We start from the raw sequence: 18,984 nt of genomic DNA on the forward strand, positions 1-18,984 counted from the left end.
TAGTTGAACAGTTTTTAATGGCTGGAAATAAAACGGGGATGCACAGGATGCACATGGTTTACAAACCCTTGGTAACATGATACGTCTTGTGTTGCCACAATCTGTGCCTGGGGCCCCACTCCCACACGGTCACATGCGCCTGAGAGAAGTGCAGACTTTTTACTTGTAACCCATGCATATCACTGCCACTAGTTAATTAATTCTCATAGCTTTTATATTATATATTACATATATATTTTTGCATTTATATTCCAGAGGGACTGGCACAGATTTAAAAATAAGAGGAATTAGTCCATCATTTCTAATTCTTTTTATGCAATGATGATTTGGTTGTGGAAATCTTGGAAAAAGTGCGAAACTTCAACTGCAACTTCTTTGAATGGCTTGCACGTGGAACTTCTGCTATCAGGTGTCCACGAGGAGAGGAGTGTGCTCCTCCACTTCATCATCAGGAGGAATCTCATAAATTACAAACAGAGAAGAGTACAGGCACCCGATGAAAGAGGTCAGACTGGCAAAGTACATCACCCCACTGGCACTACCGACCGCTGATGTTAGCGGGCCCATTACAATAGAAACGATGATCTGTGCAAGAAAGTATTGGCAGCTCAGGAGTGAAATGTCCACACCCATCCCTCGCTTAGTCCCATTCGCATGCGGTCCTACAAACTAGAAAAGAATAATATACTGCATGTTAGAGACAGATATCCATCAGCATTAGTCATAACAAAAGATCAATGGAATAACTAACCAACAAGAGACAATGATAACTTTTTTAAAAAAAGTCAATGTGAATTAAATATTATCCATTTCAGTCAAAGACAGCACCTTGGCACTCTCAAGCATATGCAGCACAGGTTAGATTCTGGGTAAAGTTACACAGACCCATCAAATGCTCCACAGGCAGATACAAGATGCATTAGACACATAATAAAGCTCCCTCGACATTGTTCCATCAAATAGTCCAAGTACAACACAGGTTAAATTCAAACCCTAACCCACTAAACATATTCAGGATAAGTATAGATCAAGGTGGAGTAGCCTCTTTATCTTTACGATCTTATATCACAAATTCTGCAAATTGTTAAACTCCTAAATTGTTCTCCAAATTATGTCCCTCTCACTAGAATGTCTCCCAATCTCAGGAGAATGTTTAATGCTGACAATGCAATAGTCCTAGATATCATTGATTTGCTCTCTCCACCTCTCTGGCTTTGATCAGATACATGGTAAATCCTTACAAACTTTAACAACAAAAGCTCTTGGCTCAGTCTCCTATATCACAAAATTGAAAAAAAGCAGAACCAAAAGCAACTCAAAAACTGTTCTCCGATGCTGGTTGGATGCAGTTTTGTTATTAACTATAGTATGCATTATGTGAGTGTACACTTTTGTTATGAGTTTATACCTTTTTGCTCTGGTAGTATTCACACAGCAACGAGTAGGGCAGAGTACAGAGTGAAGAAAACAGGACCCCATATGTAACGCAAAGTGATAAAAGAACATAGCTATTCCGGGACAGAGTAGCTATGCCAGTGCCAATTCCAAAGCATAGATAACCAAAGAAGTAGAGAGTTCGGATACTGAAGTGCTCTTCAAGCTTCTCCAACAGTGCTGTAGAAAGAAAGGAACATGTGATAGAACACTAGATACCTGGATCCAGTGGTTATGGTCAGGGTTATAGAGCAGTCATAATTTTGCAAGGGCTTTTTGGTGTTATGTGTTGGATGCTTAAATGAGATGGCTGAAGAAAATCAAAATACTGCATAATGAGAAATGTGTAAAACAAAGCCGAAAATGTGTTGAGAAAAGTAGAGTAAATGTTTGAAGATAAAGTTAGAGTTAGTATAATGGATTATGATTTATTGCATCCTGGTGTGATGAGTGGTGATGTGTTGTGTAGGGCTGGCATGCTGAATGATGCTAAAGTGGTGACCATTGGCAAACTGGATGCTGCCAAGTTAGGTGCTGGCATCTCAGGTTGCAGTTGTTGAATGCCATGGTAGTGTACTGCATAATTTAGTTCCACACTGGCCAGTGCTTTCACACACCATGCTGGCTCATAAGGTACAGTCTCGAGTTCAGTTCCACATTTTGATACGAATTGCTGCTTCAAAAAGAGGTTGTGGTTCAATTTTGCAGACATTCAGATCTTGTTTTCTCTCAGCTCAATCAACAGGTTTCACAATCTCTGCACAGAAACCATGCTCTCTGAGTGTGTTTGGTCAATGGAGAATTACTCTACTCTCGGGGGTATGCACACAGTTTGCGTATAATAATAAGGACAAATAGAAATCTGAAATCTGATAAACTCACAGAAAATTGTGGCAACACTTTGTTTTACCAGAAACAGAGGGAAAAAATGTTTTTCTTGGATAATTATCAGAATTAAAGAATGCATTTAATGTTCTGGATGTTGGCAGTTGATGGAGCTACCTTCACAGATCCAGTTGTCCATTCTGTTTGTCTTTTTTTTACAGAGAAATTCTTAATGAATTCCCATTGCCAGAATTAGTCAAGATCGTCTTAAAACTGAGCCACACATCCCCTACTGATACCCTATTCACAGAGTATACTGTCACAGGTAATATGATTGCCATGCCCTCAATATACACAGCCACCATACCTACTGCATAATTGGCCATCACAACAAGTACTCAAAACAGACATGGCTACCCAGCTCACAATAAACACGGCCATCTTTCATAATAGCCGATATGGCCACAGCAGCAGGACAAGATTGACTTCAGCAAATATGACCACACTGCCCACAGAAAACATAGCAATCACACCCATGAAAAATATGGCCATTCTGTATCGTTGACATTGCATATTTGCCATGGCATACTTGTTGGCTTTTTTTTGTTTTACCAATACAATTTAAAATGATGGTATATGGATATTTTTACTTGTTTATATTATTGCATTGAATTAATCATTCTGAATATGATTTATGGACCACACTACTTGCCAATCCCAACAACATGGAACTTGCACGCAACAAATGTCAACAAATTCTTCCAGTTCTACAGAGCATTGGACTGCCATTCCTGAGGCCTCCCTATGTAACAGATTAGATACTCCCAGATTAATTACAAAATTCAATGTCCCAGAATTGAGTACCTTGCCCTTTGGCAACAAATAGACAAATCCACAATGAGACTGCCTGGAATTCAGCATAGTACTGAATCTGAACAGGGGTCATCGGTGTAGAAATCCTGCACGCCTTCAGGGTTCACTGACATTGCACTCTGTAGGGGCCCAACAGCCAGATTCTACCCAAATGAGGCACAAAGTAAAGCGCCTTGAGTATTAGAAAGGCGCTATATAAATCCCATCCATCATTATTATTATTAAAGTAAACATGAAGAAAGGCCTTTGATCCAAGGACAATAAGATAACCACAGCTATGTTTGTTACTGATGAGCTAGCAGAGGTTGTCCAAAGGTCTTGGGGCTGGTAGGGGTGGGGGAGAGACGGTTGGTGGTCAGGCTGGATCAAGCCTGGAATCATGAGTGTTAAGGGATAGAGAGACATAAGGGGAAGGAAGATCTATGGGGAGATTGTCAAGCTATTGGTAGCGATAGTTAGGAAATTGGATGCATGATTATATAATGAGGGTTTTAGATTTGCCGTTCCACGGTGGTTTGGACAAATTACCGGCGCACATTCTGGTTTAGTCTAAAAGATTATGTAGTTTTACTGGTGTAATGAGATACAACACCACGATTTAATATCCCCTGACATCAATCTGAAGAAGGGTCTCGACCTGAAAAGTCACCCATTCCTTCTCTGCAGAGATGCTGCCAGTCCCGCTGAGTTACTCCAGCATTTTGTGTCTACCACGATTTAATAAATGTATATTTTAACTCAAATTCATGTGATGTATTTTGTCAAAAATATGTAACTAGTTTTGGCATTGCATTGTGTTGTTGGTATTGGTGCTTGAGCAGTCCCACAGTGTAGATTCAGTGCCTTACCTGAATATAAAGCTGCACTGAATGCATAGATACACATTCCCCAGCAGCCCACGCTCACTCCTGTGTTGTACTTTTGAAATGCTTCCGAGTCGAGAGGTGCCTTGGCGTCCCCCCCGTATACCACCTCCCCCATGAAGTCTGTGTAGAAAAGCAGCATCCCTTCAAATGACAGCCAACCTGCAGAGAGAGAGCACACTAGTGATAAACAAAAAGCTCACAAGGGTTTAAGATTAGGCAGTGTATCTTATTTAACCATACAGCACAGAATGAAGCATATGGACAGATTAGGCTATTAAAATCATTCTTTCAATCTACAGCTCGTGGATGTAGCTGACAAAGCTTATATTTATTGCTGATTCCTAACTCCTTGAGAAGATAGTGGTGAGATAACTTGAACTCCTTCAGTCCACTGGATGAGGGTACTCCCAGTGTTATTGGAAACGCTCTAGGATTTAGGCTCAGTAATGACGCAGGATTGGTAATATATTTTCAAGACTAGAATGTATTTTGAAGAAGAAATTGCATATATTGATAATCTCTTGCAGGTGTTGTCCTTGCCCATTTCTAATTTTGAGAGCCGGTTGGTGTTAACTAAGTAACTTTAACAAATAACGACAGTGCATTTTGTTGATGGTACCAAGTGATGAGAGTGAATGTTTAGGGTGAGCGATGCGGTGTCAGTCAAGAGGGCTGTTATATCCTAAATGGGGTTGAGATTCACCAGTGAAGTTGAAGGTGTATTTATCATGGTATATGGACAATATTTCATCATACTCCTGATTTGTGCTCATTGATTATGGAAAGGCTTTGTTCCGTCAGATGTTAAGTAACTTGAAATAGAATATCCAACTTCTAACCTGCTCTTATAATCACATGAATTTGAGTTAAAATATACATTTATTAAATCGTGGTAGACACAAAATGCTGGAGTAACTCAGCGGGACAGGCAGCATCTCTGCTGAGAAGGAATGGTATTAGGTCGGCATGAATGGGCTGGGCTAAAGGGCCTGTTGCCATGCTGTATAACTCAATAATTCTAAGGGTGAGAACTGTGGTTAATGTCAGAGACAAAATGTTCATTGTGGCTTTTAGTAGGGCCGACTCAGTGTTGTGTGCAGAGCTCATCCCTTGCTGTCTTGCTAGGATATTTAAGAATGTAAGAAATGGACACAGGCAGCTCTCCCTACCTCCCCCACCATTCAAGAAGATTATGGCTGATCTTTTACCACAGTGTCGCCTTCCTGAACTAATCCCATATCCCTCAGTTCCATAAACATTCAAAAACTTATTGATCTCTGTCCTGAAAATATTCAGGGACTGGGCCTTCATAGCCATCTTGTGTAGAGAAATCCACAAATTCATGCCTCTTTTGGTGAAGAAATGTATTCCCATCTCAGTCCTGAGTGGCTCTGGACTTGCAGCCAGGGGAAATATCATCTCTACATCTTCTCTGTTAAGCCATGTTAAAAAATAATTTGTATGTTTCAATGAGTTCGCCACTCCTTCCATTAGAATCTAGAGAGCATAATGCAGAATGCTTAATCTCTCCTCAGCATCTCAGTCTGGTGACCCTTCACTGCACTCCCTCTATTGCAAGGAGATATTTTCTTAGGTAGAGAGACCTAATGAAGATCATTGTGGATATGGTTGAATGAGTTGCATGAATTGCAGTATGACCACTTTGCTCTTGTATTCAAATTACTTCTCAACTTCTATTCCTAGCCTTCCACAGATCAGTATTTACAGCACAGCATTTGATGACAGCTGAACAGATAGCGAGAGTTATACCCAAGAAGTGATTGACACACAGATTCCGCAGTGGTTTTGGCATCTGACAAATTGATGAAAACAAGACAGATGTGGAGAGCGGCCTCTCAGATAATTCTTCTGCGCTATTCAAGTCAGTCTCGTATTTCACTCCATTCAGCAAGATGTTTGCAACCTGTAACAAGATTAAATCAGTCACTGCAATCTAAATTTATCAGCTCATCCTGTATCTCTGCATCTTTATGGCTTCCTCCCTGCCTCCAGCCCTGAAGATGCCAACATTCACTGGGGTTCCCAATGTACCCTTCAACCGTTCTGCATACTCTCTCAGGATATAGGTTACTTCTTCCTCCGGACATATAATAATTATCTCCTGATCCTATTTAACAATGTCTCAATGTGCTTCACTCTTGTCCACAGCTCCAATATCTTTTGTATAAAGATGTTACTTTAATTTGACTTTTATTACCAATTTGAAATCATATCCCAATGAAGTTACCCATAATGAACTTCCACTACCTGCAACCTCCGGGAACCGCACGGAAACCTTGGGTGGGGCGCAAAGTCTCCAGAGGTTTCCGTTCAGGTTTCCTAAGTGGGACAGAGGCATTATTCTCCCCTTAGTCTGTCTCATCAATACTTGCCTCCAATTCTCCATGTATCTCTTATCCATTTCCCATTTCAACTTGTGGACCCTGGGATTGAAACTTCAAATAATGCAATGGTGACAAACATTGCATTATTCATGTGCAACAATTACTTCTGAACTTCAAATATATCACAACTATCCGAAAGTCATAGACATCTCTACACTGATTTAGGTGCTTTTTTCATAACCCAATGTCTTATTAAACACTGGCAGCTTTTAGGTTTGGCACCATAACAAAAAAAAACAACAATTTGCCAAGCTTTTGTGTAATACAGCTCATGAATCATGTACATGATTCTCTGGGGATCATAAATTGCTATAATGCATCTGTGCCTAAGAGGCACCAGCTCACTCCTGAGAATATTGTTAAATCTGTTAAACATTTTAGCCTGTTTCAAAGCCCAGACAAAAACAGAACTATCAAGGTCATCTCATCTGTTGATGAATAATCCCCTCAAGAAGCCAATGGATAGTGGAGATGGTCAATGTTTTAAGTCAAAACATTTTCCACGGGTTGGACTTAACACTAACCGATCCCATGCTGTACCAGGGTGATGTGAACTGATCCCAGCAATGAGTATGATGAACGTTTGAAGGCACTGGGCCTATACTCGCTGGAGTTTAGGATGGACCTTATTGAAGCTTACCGAATAATGAAGGGCCTGGATAGAGTGGATGTGGAGAGGATGTTTCCAATAGTGGGAGAGTTTAGGATCAGAGAACATAGCCTCATAATTAAAGGATGTTCCTTTAGGAAGGAGATGAGGAGGAATCTCTTTAGTCAGAGGGAGGTGAATCTGTGAAATTCATTGCCACAGGAAGCTGTGGAGGCCAAGTCAATGGATATTTTTAAGGCAGACAGATTCTTCATTAGTACGAGTGTCAGGGATTATGGGGAGAAGGCAGGAATTGGGTTAATAGGGAAAGGTAGATCGGCCATGATTGACTGGTGGAGTATTATCGGGCCAAATGGGGTAATTTTGCTCCTATCATTAATGAACTTGTGAACTCCCAAGGCTATGAATGTAGTGAGAAGAACAAACCTGCAACATTAACCAGTCCTGCATCATCCAAAATCTGCAAAGGGATTGTGAAGTTTGGGACCAAACAGAATTCATGGTCAGGGTGTTAAAACCAGATTTATTCTATCATACGGTGGCACTGGAACACTGTAACGTGAATAATCCTGAGTTCAGCATCTGAAATAATGAGAGTCCAGTCATTCCGGTGGGGTGATTATCAACTCTCAGATCCAGGAATAGTTTTATCCCTAAACATTAGGAAACGATGGCTGTGCCTTCTAAGGCACTCTCAAAAACTGGTCAAGGGATTCACAAATTTTAGGGGGCGAGTCATCCTGCTTTTCAAATCGAACATGTTGTACCTGTATCCAAAAGTGCTGTGCGTAACTGCAATTGGTTACTAGGTTTTTCAGCCGGGCATGTTGTACATTACATTGATAATGTGCTGGTGAGATTCCCAATGGGACTGACAACTCTCCTGAGGGAAATTCATTATGTCTTCAAAATGCTCAACATTACTGGATGGAAGCTGGGTCCAGTTTTTGTGTTTCTGGAATGACTTGACCAGGTGAAGTCTGAACCTATGGAGACCAGAGGAAGGTATTCTGTGGAGAAAGGGTGGGAGGGTATGGGCCTAACTGACCCACTTAAGTGGCCACATCATTCGAAAACCAGTTGGGTTTTTATAATACTCAAACTGACCAATGATCTGTGTTTATTAGTCCTGAACACACAATTCCTAACCAACTCTGCCCCCTCGTCGCACTGTTCGGCCGCTCTCTTTGCCAATCGCCCTCCAAATGCTGAGTGCCCTCCACCTCCCAAAGGCTTACTCCATCCCCCACAACCCCGCCCCATGCCTCACCGAACTGTATGCTCCTTTGATGTATCTGTACCTGTTGACTGAAGGTCACTGTCCGTCTCCGACTACTGTCACCGCCATTTGCCAGGTAACTGTTCGGAATACTCAAGGTCTCCGGCCTTTTGAGAATTCCTGATGCTGAATTTCTTGTGATATCAACCTGCAGGTTCTCGGGATTCTCAACAACCATCGAAGATCCCATTTCCTCATTTTCAGTTTCGTCAGGTATCCGGGGGAGACTGGAGCTGAGGGCGTGTCTGGGCATGCTGAGGTATTGGTCATTGGCTCCTGTGTAGCAGTCAATCAGGACCGTGTCAATATAGGAAGTTCCATAGGATGAGGCAAACTCGTTAATCCCGGTCAGAGAGCTGTCACGGCTCATAAAACTCCCATACTTGGGGGTGAGGGGGCTCAGTGGGGAAATGGGACTGGTCATACCGTTGTAGATTCTCGTGACACTCTGGCCAGTAGTCTGGCCTCTGTCGTAATCAAGTGCCATTGGTGGAGAGGGAGGTAGCGCAAGGCTCGGGCTCTTCATCACTTTTTTCCGTTTGCCCTGTGCGTTCAGTGGCTTCTCTGGGATACTTGTCAGCGTCAGAAGAGTAGTGACAGACAGTGTTATTGCTGTGAAAATGTAGACAACCCGGAGCTGACCTCCTAAAGCTCTTCCAAAATTGGTCTGATCCCATTTGATCCCACCAACGACGTAACCGAACCCGCCTCCCAGACCTAGATGGATTTAAAAGAGAAGCATTATGCGGCAAACTAGCAAATCTCATTCCATTGTGAGTGGATGTGGAACAATCATACACAACTGAGTAGAGGGAAGGGAAAGGTTAGTGTTCATTTATAATGCAGGAAAGAAAATGTCATGCAAGGATATGTTCTAACCAGACCCCGTATCTGGAGAAGGGTTTCGGCCCGAAACGTCGCCTATTTCCTTCGCTCCATAGATGCTGCTGCACCCGCTGAGTTTCTCCAGCAATTTTGTGTACCCCCGTATCTGACTCATTCATTAGGGTCATAAATCAGTGATGAAATGTTGTTGAATGGAGACAAACCTGCCAGGAGTGCATGTATATTCAGGCCCCGGTCCTGATCCTCTGGACAGCAGACGTCCATCATATAGGCGTGGGTGGGGTTGTCTGCTGAATCAGCACTGAAGTCCATCAGCACAACACCACAGATGGTCAGGATGATGCCCCATTTATGATTAGTGACTGTGTCAGCAACAGCAAGACCCATGTCCCTGCCATTAAGCAGCAGTGAGAGGCCAAACAGTGCACCTGGAACAAAGCAACACAGTAAGAAGATCAAACCCACATTGAAAGGAAGTGAGCCAGTTTAAATTTGCAAATGCACACCACATTGGAAACTTGACTCCCAACTTGCATTTTTAATCTAAGCCACATGTGCAACCTTTGAGGAGAGGCTATTTAGCTATTTCAATAGGGCAATTGTTCATTAAGAGCAAAATTGTAGGCTCTGGGGGTTTCAGCCCAGTGCATAAGGGTTGCCTGAGCTTCTCAGAACTTCCCAGTGAAACAAAGGTGAGAGCATTGGGCAGGAGCCAAACAGATGATAACCAAAACCTGTCATCGATTCCGAGCTCACAGCTCCTTTTTCAAGTAACTCTATGGAAGACTTTCTTCACAGAAGTTGGACAGGGAATCATTGCGGTGTCAAAGTGTAACTTTTCTGAGTGCTGGAGGGGCCACCCTGATAAATAGGTTTTGCAGCTCTAACCAGCAGCGTCACCAGTATCCTGCAATACTGCAGAGTTTAGAAGAGTCTCGGGAACAGTACAGTCAGCACCTTGCAACCCACAGTGAAAAGGAGTCAGCAATGAAATCCAGCTCAGAGAAGCTTAGGAGGTGACCGGCACTGGATTAATAGCTTTTGGCAGCCTGCTGTACAGGATTTCCATCCTGTTGGATATGGAGGCCAGGCTTTATCAATGGCTACCAAAATAGCTATTGTTCTCAACCATTTTGCCTCATTCCAGGCCTCTGCCGGAAATATTTGCAGCATCACACAATTGGTAATACATAAATACATGAGGCAGGTAATCTGGCTATATCAATTTATAGTGATGTCAGTCAAAATGAGCAAGCTTTAGGATTTAGGGATCCTTTGACTTCACACTGCTGCAGGGTGGAATGTTATAGTCAAGGCATTCAGTGATCGTCTCATGCTTATTCACTGCAATGACTTCTATGCTGGTTTGTAACAAAGAAGACATCTGCACAAGGTGTGTACAATATTCTGAGACAGATGTCCTCTTAAATCTCAAAACAGACTAACAAGCTGGCTGCCCAGAGTTGAAGAATATCTTAAAACATGGCTGATGACACCCATGAGTGCCCAATCAAGAGGGCTTAATATCAGTGCAGCCTTAACCAATAAATATCAAGAACTTTAATTTAGTAAACCATCGGCATGCATGTGGTTTTTCTATTTGCGCAAAATCGGTACACAAAACCACTACGATTTTTCGCCACCTGACTCACCATTCTCCTGTGCTGCAAGTGCAACAAGTTTTGTTCCGATCTATAGTATACTTTAAAAGTTATTACGGTTTAAAAATCTTAAAAACCGCGCATGCGCAGATTGGTCTCCTCTCCTGTCAGTCACCGCCATGGCTGGGACGGTGGTGCCCCTTGCTGCAGGGAGGGGAGAGGAGTTATGGAGGGAGGGAGGGAGTGACTGAGGATAGGGGAAAGGAGAGGGAGGGAGAGGTGAGGGAGGGATTGGGGAGGGGAGGAGGAGAGGGGAAAGAAGAGGGAAGATGAAGAGGAGGGGGAGGGAGTGCCGGGGAATGAGGGGAAATGAGCCGCGCCTGCGCTGTTGGGGGCTCTGGGTGAGTGGTGGAATATTGCGTTGGGGGAACGGATTGCGTTGGGGGAACGGGTGAGTGGTGGAATATTGCGTTGGGGAACGGGTTGCGTTGGGGGACCAGGCCTCCCGTGTGACAGGGACCCAACGGGTCCTGCTTAGTCAAGTAGGATATTAAAATTCAATGCAATAATCAAACGTGGAAAGCAATGTGAACCATAGTCCCCATTGACCCACCTTCTCTTCGTATTCCGCAAACCCACTGATGCATACCTTCCCATATCTTTCACTTCATCAACCTGCTTCATCCTCTACCTGGAAAAAGGGTCCTGCCTGAAACGTCACCTCTTTATGTTCTCCAGAGATGCTACCTGAGTGCTGAGTTAGTCCAGCACTTTGTGTATTTTTTCCCTTCCCCTCCATGTTACTCACCCATTTATTCTCCATTTACATCCAACTAACCTACCCATCTACTCTTCAAATGCTTGGGTCTTCCCTCTCCAAAATACACACAGAATGACCTTATTCTCTGTATAAACTTTCCACCCTGAATTATTCATTCCATAATGTAATTTTCGCATGAATGAGAAAGTCTTCAATGAACATCCACTCTCTGAATAGTTACTCTATTTGACGAGTGTCGCCGGGTCTTAAACCTTGCATTTCATGGAATCAATCATGCACTATATTTTCGAAACCCAGTTCAATTCTGTCAACTTTCTCTTGAGACTGAAATTTTCTTCAGAGATAACATCAAACTATAACTCACCAATTGCCAGCACAAGTATGAAGGGCCTACGACGGCCAAAGCGAGATGAGCAACCATCGCTCCAGGCTCCCAATACTGGTTGAACTAGGAAACCTGCAACCACAAATAACGAGACTTGAGACCTTCTCCACAGTTATCCCACAATATGATAATAGTGAATCACCTGAACAAGAATGTAAAGCAGCCTGACCCTGCAACATCTCCCTACAGCATTGTAACACTGAATCTTCTTCCCTAAATGAACATAACACGCTTGAACCTGAACAGGTTTGCCATTGTGTGGCAATGTTGACCCTGCTCCCACAAGATACCTCTAACAGTATGGCGATACTGTCACACAGCTACAGTGACCTAGGTTTGATCCTGCCAATGGGTGCTCTCAGTGTGACTGTATGGATTTCCTCCGAGAACTCTAGTTTCTCCCCCACATCTGAAAGATTAGCTGGTTGATTAGTTCATGTAAATTATCCCCATTCTAAATGGGCAATCTCGCCCTTTCTCTTTAGTTCTCACAGTGTTTGGCTCCAGTTGCTCAATGAACTATATCCAGCTATCACATTAATATGGGATTGCCGTTCTCAGGAGAATTCCTGCCCTGATAATTGGGTAGTTTGAAATGGTTCCAAGAGGAGAAGGATTCAGTCAGGAACTAGACAGTGAAGAAAAAAATCTGTCACTAGTAATGGACAACACGAGAATTTGAGTATCTCATGGAAACATAGAAAATAGGTGCAGGAGGAGGCCATTCGGCCCTTCGAGCCAGCACCGCCATTCATTGTGATCATGGCTGATCGTCCCCAATCAATAATCCGTGCCTGCCCTCTCCCCATATCCCTTGATTCCACTAGCCCCTAGAGCTCTTAAATCCATCCAGTGATTTGGCCACCACTGCCCTCTGTAGCAGGGAATTCCACAAGTTCACAACTTTCTGGGTGAAAAGGTTTTTTCTCACCTCAGTCTTAAATGGCCTCCCCTTTATTCTAAGACTGTGACCCCTGGTTCTGGACTCGCCCAACATTGGGAACATTTTTCCTGTATCTAGCTTGTCCAGTCCTTTTATAATTTTATATGTTTCTATAAGATTCCCCCTCATCCTTCTAAACTCCAGTGAATACAAGTCTAGTCTTTTCAATCTCTCCTCATATGACATTCCCGCCATCCCAGGGATCAATCTTGTGAACCTACGCTGCACTGCCTCAATCACACTTGCATGTTATATGTCAGACATTACCTATTGATCAAAGATGGAGGAGGAGATATTCCAGCATTTATAAAAGCAGTAAAAGTCCTCAACCATTTGCCTCTCTACTGGGAATGCTCTTCTTCTGTCACAGCTATACAGAATGAGGCATTTAAGGAGAAGCAAGACAAATATAAGGGGAAAAAAGTAACTAAAGCATATGCCGATAGGATGGGATGAATCAAGATGGGAGGAAACTGATGCAGAGCATAAACACTGGCGTTGGCCAGTTGGGCTGAGTAGCCTGTTTTTGTGGAAACAACAGAAACTTGAACAAATCTGGAAAAGAAGATGAAGAATTCAAAATGTGAGAGAGAATGCATGGACCTCTGGCTCCTCCTTATGACCATATGATGAGTCTGGTTTGTTCCAATTAAATATTTATTTATGGTCACTTACAACATTTTAAAATTATTTCATAAACTGTTTTGGGACTTCCTGATGTTATAAAATGCAAGTCTTGTTCAGTCACAAGTTGTTCTTCTATATACATGTCCAGAACTGCAAGAATCACATATTCCTCATTCTATGGCCAATACAATAGCTGGGCTGGACCCTCCATGCAGAGCTAAATATGGTACATTCTGAATATATAAAGTGGAATTACTGTACCTAATATGGGACTGATGAACCAAACCATGCCATATAGTTCATCTGGTAGACCCATCTGGAGGAGGACAGGGGTGACATAAGCTGTCTCCATTGCATAGCTGAATTCAATCCCAAAGAGAATGCATCCGTTGAAAAGCAATTTCCAGAAGGAGTGTCGCAGCGGAATTTCACTGAAATCAAGGAGCTCAATGGGAATTGGCGTATTGGGAGGGGGAGGGGGGGAAGGCCTGATGAACTTTCTTCTCTTGGGATGACGCTTGTAATTGTTCGCCCGGTGACTGATGTGTTGGGCAGTGGAATGGGGGAAGGTGCAGCTTGAGGGACACCGGTTTTCCTGAGAAGTCGGGTTTGGGAAGAGGGCATCACTGGGCGTGGTTGGATTTGGGGAGCTCATGGTGCTGCCTTGGTCACTTTCCTCTGATTGATTTCTTCCTGCATAGGAAAGACCAAAGACTGGGTTATTTACATGCAATCCAATCGCAAAGAACAGTTACCGACCCAGGCCTCACCATCATTAGTTTCCACATAGTTTGCAACAATCCTGCCTAAATTTACATGTTTCAGAGAATTTTCTTTCCTCATCTCCCCATGAACTTACCAATAGAACCACAGTTTAAAATTAAGAAAGGTTTGTTAAGGCAGATGTAGAAAAGATGTTTTCGTAAAGCAATGTTCACCCCCGACAGTTAATAAATCCAATAGAAAATTCTTTAAGCTACAATTAAAATGTGAAACCTACTAGAACTAAGGGTTGCTCAGGTGAATTGTGTAGATGCATTCAAGGATCGAATGGAAAAATTATTAGAGAGAAAGTAACAAAAAGTTGAGAGAAACTGTGAGATGAAATAGGATGAAGGAAGCACAGCTGCATTGTAATCATTTACATCAACCCATTTGTGCTATAAAGTATGCGTCCTTCCATTGCCATTAGATATGAATAAGGAGCTGAACCTCAAGAATATTGCACCATATCAAAGCCCTGATCACCAGTGGCCATGTACTGATTCAAAGATGTTTGTAACTAGGAGTGGATGAAAGATGGGAGAAAAGGACACAATAGAAATTGTTTGGGGTTACAGGATGAGCATGCAGAGTATATGGGAGAAGCAGTGAGAGGAGTGGAATCATTGGGGTAGTGTGGAGGGGCAGTGGAGAAAATAAATAAAGAGACCAAGAGACACAAGAAACTTCAAGTGCTGCAATCTTGAGCAAAATACAAAGTATGGAGAAATACAGAGGGTCAGGCAACGTCTCTGCTTGACCGGCTTAGTACTGCCAGCACTTTGTGTTTGCTGAATAAAGAAACCAAATTGCTCTCTGGCTTCACTCCCTGTCACAGGTAATTTGATAGATGTGCACATTTATACGTGTACATTGCATAAAAAAGCAAAGCTGGCACATTTTGAAATGTCTCCAACCATTCCAAGACCCAAGAATTTGTAAACACAATCAGCAGGAAATGTTGAATGGACAATTCATCTCAGCATCCTTGTAAGATCCCACCATCACAGAGGCCAGACTTCAGACATTTTGATGCACTGGACACAGTGAACCCAATGGGGCCAGATACATCAAAGATGTTGTAACAAAGATTTGCACTCCAGAATTAGCTGCACCTACATCCAAGCTGTTCCCATACCATTACGGCTGTCTTTTACCCAACAATGTGGAAAAATGCCTATCTATGTTCTTTTCACAGAGAGTAGGAAAATCTATTCTGGCAAATTATGTTCAAACAGTCCATACTTAATTATCATCAAAATGATCGAATCATTGATAGTGCTAACACTCAGCACTTACTCTCTATGAACGCACTCATCAATAACTGTTTGCGTTTTGCCACTGTGCTTTAAATCTTATTACAGCCTTCTTCCAAATATGGACAACAGAGCCGAATGCCACGGTTGAGGTTAGAGTGGTTGCTGCTGACATCAGGATAGCACTTACTCGAGTGCAGCATCAAGGAGCCCCAGTAAAGCTGAAATCTATGGATGTCAAGAGTTGCAGCCTGATCTTGTACAGAGGAAGATGGTTGTAGTCACCCCATCATCAGGTCATCTCTGCAGGAGTTCAATTGGGGTCCTAGACTCACCCACCTTCAGTTGCTTCAAAAATTACATTCCTTCTTTCTTTCATGAGTCAAAAGTGGGGTGTTCACTGATGGATTGCATGGTGATCAATTCTATTCACAACCTCTCAGCCCACACCTGCATGGAGTAAAGTCCAGATAATGTTCAGGCATCAGTTGCCACGTAACATTCACATGCCATATCATCTCCAAACAAGAGGGCCCAGTCAACTACTTTCGATATACCATCTTAAAATTCCCCCAGACACATATTACTGCTCCTTCATGGTCAGTAGATCGAAATCTTGGAATTTCACTCCCATTGTTCTCCAAATCAGAAGTCACAAAAACACAATATGCAACATCCTTGCTTCCCTAGATGGATTGCCTCGTTAAGAAAGGGGTTCGCCATCTTTTTAAGGACCATTATCTATGGGTAACATATGCTTGCCAGGGACACGCTCACACCTAAAACTGGGCATGTTTTCCCCATGTGATGAACATCATAAACTCTCACAGCTTCTAAATATTTAATGACTGGATGAAAATATTATAACCCACAATCTTCATGAATTACTTAAAATGTCCCACAAAAAGTAGCAAAGCATTAATGGTGTAAAGTGCCACCTTATTCAAACATTTCTTCCATGATTTAGTGCGTATAAAGAATTGGTGCCAGATGCCCTCTGTAAAGTCGAAATTGTGATGAACTCGAGGTGATAGCCGCATTACTGTTGGGGGAAGCGGTTTGTACTGGAGATCCAGATGCAGTTTTCCTCTCCCGTTTTTCGCCATACCATGGAGAGATCTCTTACCCGAGAGTCGCCACCTGCAGGCCGCTGTTTGCCTCCCGTCCTGACATCAAGCGGCTCAAGAAATATGTAGGCCGGGATTTAAATCACAATAATATTATATTTACGCAAGGATATGCCAGTTTCACGGTTTTTGTGTTAACTCTATAAGCAGCACCCGTCGAGTGCACCAAAAATGTCTAGTGTCCAATTTCCAGGCAATCCTCTCATTCACACATACTCCTCCCATTCACCGTTGCCTATTCCTTCTCCTGCCTGACCCGCTGAGTTACTCCAGCATTTTGTGCCTATCGTCGGTGTAAACCAGCATCTACAATTCCTTGCAGCACACTCCCCCTACACAGTCGGCTATACCTTGTTTGTTAAATATCCAATCTTGTCCATAATCAGAAATGTACACCTTCATTCAAACCAGCACGCACGATGGAATAACATAATATTGAGGAGATTGTGCTAGTGTTGATGATAGTTATGATGGATACATGCTTTGAATGACGACGGGTCTTCGCCCTGAAGCGTTGGCTGCTTGGATTTTTGTCCAAAATGTTCTATCTTTAACCATATGTGCGGCCTATACGGGATTCCGGTGACATGGTGCTTTAGTTTTAGGATTGAAATATTAACAGCTTTCCACAGCTGACTGCCCTGGGCAGATCTGACACATGGTGATTAGATTTGTGTGTGAAGGATACTGGAGGCAGCCGAGTGAAGCGGGTGGGCCCGTGATGTAGCAGTTCTCTCCCGGCCACACTGATGCACGACCACACACGGTGCCTTCCAAATATATGCCGCTGCTGAGAGTTCACAATAGAATGACATTTAAGCCCTTCTGTAATAATTGATGCCATTCCTTATTGCGCATTCAAAAACAGCAGCAATTCACACCTTGATCTAATCACTTCCCGTCTTTTCTATCGCCCCTGAATTCCTCTCCGATTGCTCCTGACTGCTGCTCATGACCTTTGTTTCAAGCTTATCGTTTATTTGCTCTTAATCAAAAGCGTCCGCAAATTGCCAAAAATTAACAAAAAAGCCAGCCCACCACTAAGCCTCCATCATCCTTCGCTCTCAATACTCTCGGCATGTGACTGGGAGGCGAGCTGCACTGTGCAGCATCCTCATCAGCCCCTGGTAGGTAGCACCGGCTGCTCATCTTTTACAGCAGCCTGCGTACAAAAGCTCAGCTTGACAAGGACTGTAATTACCTCCGTCTATGCCGTTTCCTGCATCCTGATCCTGGGGTGGAAGCTTTGGTCTACCCCGCCTCCTCCTTCATGCTGCCTTTCCCTAATCTCTCTGCCTTCCTTCCCTCCTGCGTTATGCCACGGCAGTGCAGCGAGTAATCTTGGATGCAGCGGAGTCCTGGACACAGAAGCAGAGACAGCACAAGAGACTGGTGCAGCATCGCTAACCAATAGGGAAACAGAACTCAAACCCCAAAGCATCCATGATACGAAGTTTGTGGGTGGATAATACATCCAAAATGTACCAATCGCAAGATACAGAGGCAATGGCAGCATTCAAAGCTTTCGGAATTGAAACAGGTAAAAGCCGACCAGTGAAAGGGGTGCGATCGAAGGAGGCAGCAAGGCAGGAGAGGAAGGGAGTAGCTCTCTGCATCCCTTGCCTCTGTGCCACCTTTCCATTGCTATATCCTTTCCCATATCCTTTTGAATGGTTGGTAGACAAAAGTGCTGGAGAAACTCAGTGGGTGAGGCAGCATCTACGGAGTGAAGGAAATAGGCAACGTTTTGAGCCGAAACCCTTCCTCAGACTGATGTGCAAAGATCTTATAGCTATAGGATCTTTGCTGATGTGAAGGTGGGGGAGCGGGAAGAAGAAAGGAAGAGGTGGAGCCAGTGGGCTGAGGGAGAGGAGGAGAAGGTAAGGGAGAAGAAAGTAAGGACTACCTGAAATTAGAGAAGTCAATGTCTGGAGTATGGTGTACAATTTTGGTCGCCTAATTATTGGAGGGATGCAACAAAATAGAGAGAGTAATAATAATAATAATAATAAATTTTATTTAATGGGCGCCTTTCAGACATCTCAAGGACACCTTACATAGTAATCGGAATAACATATAATCGGAATATAACAAGTAATAAAGACATCACAGAGACACAAATTAAAAACAGAATTCAATCCAAAAACAGAAAATCAAAAACACAGTGTGAAGAAAGAGCAGCGGCAGCCAAAGCGCGCCAGCGTCCACTCTCTCTTCACGGCAGCCATCTTGGACACAGACCTACAGGACTACAATTAGACAAAAAAAAAATCATCCCCCCACAGTGGATAGCACTGTGGAGGAAGGCACAATGTCCAGTCCCCACCCCATGTTCACCCCAAAGTCAGGCCTATTGAGGCCACC

General features: G+C 43.1%; 1 protein-coding gene across 2 annotated transcripts; it reads right to left on the bottom strand.

The window, feature by feature from the left end:
- On the bottom strand, positions 1–18,156 carry slc45a1 (solute carrier family 45 member 1). Of its 2 annotated transcripts, XM_033048203.1 has the most exons (9): positions 17,822–18,156; positions 13,737–14,168; positions 11,885–11,977; positions 9,342–9,566; positions 8,315–9,009; positions 5,769–5,922; positions 3,981–4,157; positions 1,409–1,614; positions 1–669 (listed from the first exon to the last, which is right to left on the bottom strand). In XM_033048203.1, exons 2-9 carry the CDS (start codon positions 14,128–14,130, stop codon positions 406–408), a joined length of 2,208 nt encoding a protein of 735 aa, XP_032904094.1. In that variant the 5' UTR covers positions 14,131–14,168; positions 17,822–18,156; the 3' UTR covers positions 1–405. The 2 variants fall into 2 exon arrangements, with proteins under 2 accessions (XP_032904094.1, XP_032904095.1); XM_033048204.1 differs by lacking the exon at positions 1,409–1,614 and having other exon boundaries at positions 520–669.
- Positions 18,157–18,984: the final 828 nt, after the last annotated feature.

Source organism: Amblyraja radiata, chromosome 31 (assembly GCF_010909765.2).
Source record: "Amblyraja radiata isolate CabotCenter1 chromosome 31, sAmbRad1.1.pri, whole genome shotgun sequence".
Taxonomy (NCBI): Eukaryota; Metazoa; Chordata; class Chondrichthyes; order Rajiformes; family Rajidae; genus Amblyraja; species Amblyraja radiata.

Excerpts from the sequence above, each read along its gene's own strand:
- slc45a1 (XM_033048203.1), bottom strand. The coding sequence starts at position 14,130 with ATGAGCTCCCCAAATCCAACCACGCCCAGTGATGCCCTCTTCCCAAAC. Across the intron at positions 11,978-13,736 it reads GTTCATCAGTCCCATATTAG|GTTTCCTAGTTCAACCAGTA; the intron begins GTACAGTAATTC and ends TTGTGGTTGCAG. Across the intron at positions 670-1,408 it reads AATACTACCAGAGCAAAAAG|TTTGTAGGACCGCATGCGAA; the intron begins GTATAAACTCAT and ends ATTCTTTTCTAG.